This window comes from Hippopotamus amphibius, chromosome 14, assembly GCF_030028045.1.
Source record: "Hippopotamus amphibius kiboko isolate mHipAmp2 chromosome 14, mHipAmp2.hap2, whole genome shotgun sequence".
Lineage (NCBI taxonomy): Eukaryota > Metazoa > Chordata > Mammalia > Artiodactyla > Hippopotamidae > Hippopotamus > Hippopotamus amphibius.
In genome coordinates, this window is record NC_080199.1 from 65061223 (window position 1) to 65065531 (window position 4309).

Sequence of the window (4309 nt, forward strand, 5' to 3'; positions counted from 1 at the left end):
CAGGCGACAGTAAATGAAAACCTGGCCTACACACGTGCAATGCACACACATTTAATGGATTTCAATATAGTGAGGTTTGGCTTTGATGGAATATTTTTTACCAATTTTCCCCCTGGATGTGTACAGACAGGACATTCTGACTCCAAACACGAGCAAAGTCCCTCAAATTGACATCGGGGTGGAACTTGATGTGGTGCTACTTCTCACAAGTGGTTCTTGCTAAAAGACACAGTCTTTTCCTTCAAAACACCATTTCATATTAAGAGAGGCAACAAGCTTTTCTCCTCAGTTTTATAGTTTTTGAAGATTTAACATGTAAAGTTCCATACCACTTGGTAAAGCTGGTTTTATTATGAGACTATTAATTCACCCAGAATGCCAACTTCGTCACGTAAAAGAAAACTGTTGTTTTATTACTGGGTTTTAATACATGTCTAGTTTGATTTGTCACATTACAGAAACTTACTAAACTCAGATGTTAATTCCATAAAAGACAATATTGAAAGAATCAGTAACACATGGTTACTGAAGGGTCTAATTTTTTGTGTCTCAATAGAGACAGTGGAAGAGTTGAGCTTAAAGCTACTAGAGACAGAAGGGCTGAAATGGCTGGTGGCCAGCAAGGAGTTTTTTTTAAGCTCCAGCAAGGGTGCCCCACAGCATGGCTTTTCTGTTAGCCCTAAAATATAATTTTTTTTCCCTATTCTAGGCTTTATCTTTCAAGAAGTGAACTGGACAATCCCCATAAACCAAAAGCATGGAAAATTTATCGCCCAGAGTTTGCAGTCGAGGTATATTTTGATGACATGAAGCTGTAACTGGTATCTGATTAAGTGTAGTCCCCCTTTTAGGCTAGAATCATGTGCTTCCCAATCCTGGCTACAGATTTATATCTTTTAAACCTGTTTCTTTGCTGATATATTTACATGTATGTACATATGTTCTTGAGAAATTTATTAAATATATACAAGGGAGAATGTCAATAGCAGTATTTTTTTTTTTAAGGAATATATGTCACAGTTTTCATCTATATTGAGATCAATTTGAAACAGCACATGGGAACATTAGTTATCACTTTTAGGAACTTAGAAATGAAACTTTCCTATCGAAATAACATTTAAAAACTGATTTTCCCCCAGTACTGTGGGTTTATTTCATTTACTTATATCTTTTTGGACAAGTATGTATTTCCTGCTTTCATATTTGTAATTTTGGATTTGTTAGATAATTTCTAATTCCGTCCTCTACTTGATTTACAAACTGTTAACAAACATTAGAATGGCAGCAGAGACTGTTTTAAAACCCAGAGCTCTTAGATACCTTCCTCCACAAGAGGGCAGACAGCAGAATCAAGCAGTATCAGCAGTATTTCATGTTGTGGAACTGAAAACCACAGCCACAGAAAGACAGAGAAAATCAAAAAGCAGAGGACTTTGTACCAGATGAAGGGACAAGATAAAACCCCAGAAAAACAACTAAATGAAGAGGAGATAGGCACCCTTCCAGAAAAAGAATTCAGAATAATGATGGTGAAGGTGATCCAGGACTTTGAAAAAAGACTGGATGCAAAGATCGAAAAGTTTACCAAAGACCTAGAAGAATTAAAGAGCAAACAAACAGAGATATGCAACACAATAACTGAAATGAAAAATACACTAGAAGGAACCAACAGCAGATTAACTGAGGCAGAAGGGCAAATAAGTGAGCTGGAAGACAGAATGGTGATAATCACTGATAAGGAAAAGAATAAGGAAAAAAGAATGAAAAGAACTGAAGACAGCCTGAGAGACCTCTGGGACAATGTTAAATGCACCAACATTCGCATTATAGGGGTCCCAGAAGGAGAAGAGAGAGAGAAAGGACCCAAGAAAATACTGGAAGAGATTATAGTTGAAAACTTCCCTAACATGGGAAAGGAAACATCTACCCAAGTGCAGGAAGCACAGAGAGTCCCAGGCAGGATAACCCAAGGAGAAACATGCCAAGACATATAGTAGTCAAATTGACAAAAATTAAAGACAGAAATGTTATTAAAAGCAACAAGGAAAAAACAACAAATAACACACAAGGGAACTCCCATAAGGGTAACAGCTGATTTCTCAGCAGAAACTCTGCAAGCCAGAAGGGAGTGGCAGGATATATTTCAAATGATGAAAGGGAAGAACCTACATCCAAGAATACTCTACCCAGCAAGGATCTCATTCAAATTTGATGGAGATATCAAAAGCTTTACAGACAAGCAACAGCTAAGAGAATTCAGCACCACCAAACCAGTCCTACAACAAATGCTAAAGGAACTCCTCTAAGCAGAAAACAGAAGAGAAGAAAAGGACCTACAAAAACAAAAACAAAACAATTAGGAAAATGGTAATAGGAACATACATATCAGTAATTACCTTGAAGGTAAATGGACTAAATGCACCAACCAAAAGACACAGACTGGCTGAATGGATACAAAAGCAAGACCCATATATATGCTGTCTACAAGAGACCCACTTCAGACCTAGGGACACATACAGACTGAAAGTGAGTGGATGGAAAAAGATATTCCATGCAGATGGAAATCAAAAGAAAGCTGGAGTAGTGATACTCATATCAGATAAAATAGACTTTGAAATAAAAACTGTTACAAGAGACAAGAAAGGACATTACATAAAGATCAAGGGATCCATCCAAGAAGAGGAGATAACATTATAAATATATATGCACCCAATATAGGAGCACCTCAATACATAAGGCAAGTGCTAACAACTATGAAAGAGGAAATGCAACGCAGAGATAGACACAGATGTAGAGAACAAACACGTGGACACCAAGTGGGGAAAGTGGGGAGGGTTGGGGGGGGATGAATGGGAAGACTGGGATGCCAAACTGTACCCTCTAAATGTATGCTGTTTATTGTCTGTTAACTGTATCGCAATAAAAGTTCTTAAAAAAAAATTAAAAAATAAAACCCAGAGAAATGTTTACACCAGCAGCCTCCCACCCCCAACACACACTTTTCTCTTTCACTCCAAGCACCATGCAGAGCTCGAGCTTTAATTACATATATGGCACCTGGGAGGGTAAGAGAATCTTGGTAGACATGAAGGATAAAGCATCTTCAGCAACCTTTGCTTTTGTGTATCATCAATGAAGTCAAAGGAAATATTTGCCTAGAGCAATTTAGATTTTAAAATCCACCACCCATGCTCACAATCAGCTTCACCTAAGCTTGGGGAACGCTGAAATAAGGTCGTCTTCATTATAGACACTGGTTAGTCCTGTGTCCACAGGGAATTATCATTTTCTCTTTGATAGCAGGTGCTATTTTATTCCAAGTACCTTCACTGCCACTGTATCTTAAGGCCATAATTGTCCTTGAAAACAGTCCTATGTTGGCTTTATTATTTGAGTGACTTTCCTTTTATTGGCAAGGCTCTCAACAATCTAGCCCAAGCTGAATGTATCAGGAAATGAAAGGTAGCAACAAATGAGAATCAACGCCTCTGCCAAAACACAGAATACTCATTCCTGAAAAACCTTGCACTTCGCAAAAACCACACACTAAAAAAAATAGGGGTTGGGGCAGACCACTCCAACTAGCGGTGTTGTAACAACACACCAACCACTCAGGTTGGCAGCCCCAGGAGGTCTGGCAGTTGCCGCAGTCAGTATTTTTTAAGGGAAACTAGAGCGACAGTTTGTAGTGAACGGGTGGTGGGTGCCAACCTGGCAGAAATGGGAGGAGAGCTCCGAGCTGCCAGCGTGCATGGAAGGCCACGCAGGTGCTTCTCTCCCTCTCAAAACAGTCCGCAAGGGGTCCCAGCTGCCAGTGCAGCAGCCCAGCTACAGAAGTTATTCTCCTCGCCCCAGTCTGACTCCCCTTAGAGGAAAAGATCTTGGAGGAACAGGCTTTCAAATCCCTTCCATGTTATGACTACATTATTCCCTGCAATTTGGGTTACAGAAACGAGTCGTGGCAGGACAGCTTATTTCCTTTAAAATTCCTGCAGCAATCGGAGGGCAGCACTGTTGGCAGGCTTAGGCGAATGGGAAAAAAAAGTGAGGAGTAAGACTGGGAAACCCCAGTCTTTCAGAATCTTGCTTTTTGAAATAAAGGAGATTACAGTTGGGGGCGTCTCTTCCCTAATCCTCCAAGGGGCATCAATTTCTGGCAGTTATGAGCTGTCACCCTATTCTGCTTTTACTCATAAGGAGGACCTGCTCAGGGCCTCCTGCAGGGCTCCGTTCCTAGAACCCAATGTGAATAATTCGTTAAACAACTTGACAAACTTACCTCATAATACATTGGAACGATACTGGTTTT

The 4309-nt window shown here is 39.9% G+C and overlaps 1 protein-coding gene across 1 annotated transcript in view; it reads left to right on the top strand.

Annotated features, from left to right (window-relative positions):
* Positions 1-2943, top strand: part of LOC130835623 (phosphatidylinositol 3,4,5-trisphosphate 3-phosphatase TPTE2-like) — a 48222-nt gene extending 45279 nt beyond the window's left edge. The window contains exon 16 of the mRNA XM_057707235.1: positions 710-2943. Within this exon, the coding sequence (XP_057563218.1) occupies positions 710-818 (109 nt within the window). The 3' untranslated portion in view covers positions 819-2943. The remainder of the gene's footprint in view (positions 1-709) is intronic.
* Positions 2944-4309: the final 1366 nt, after the last annotated feature.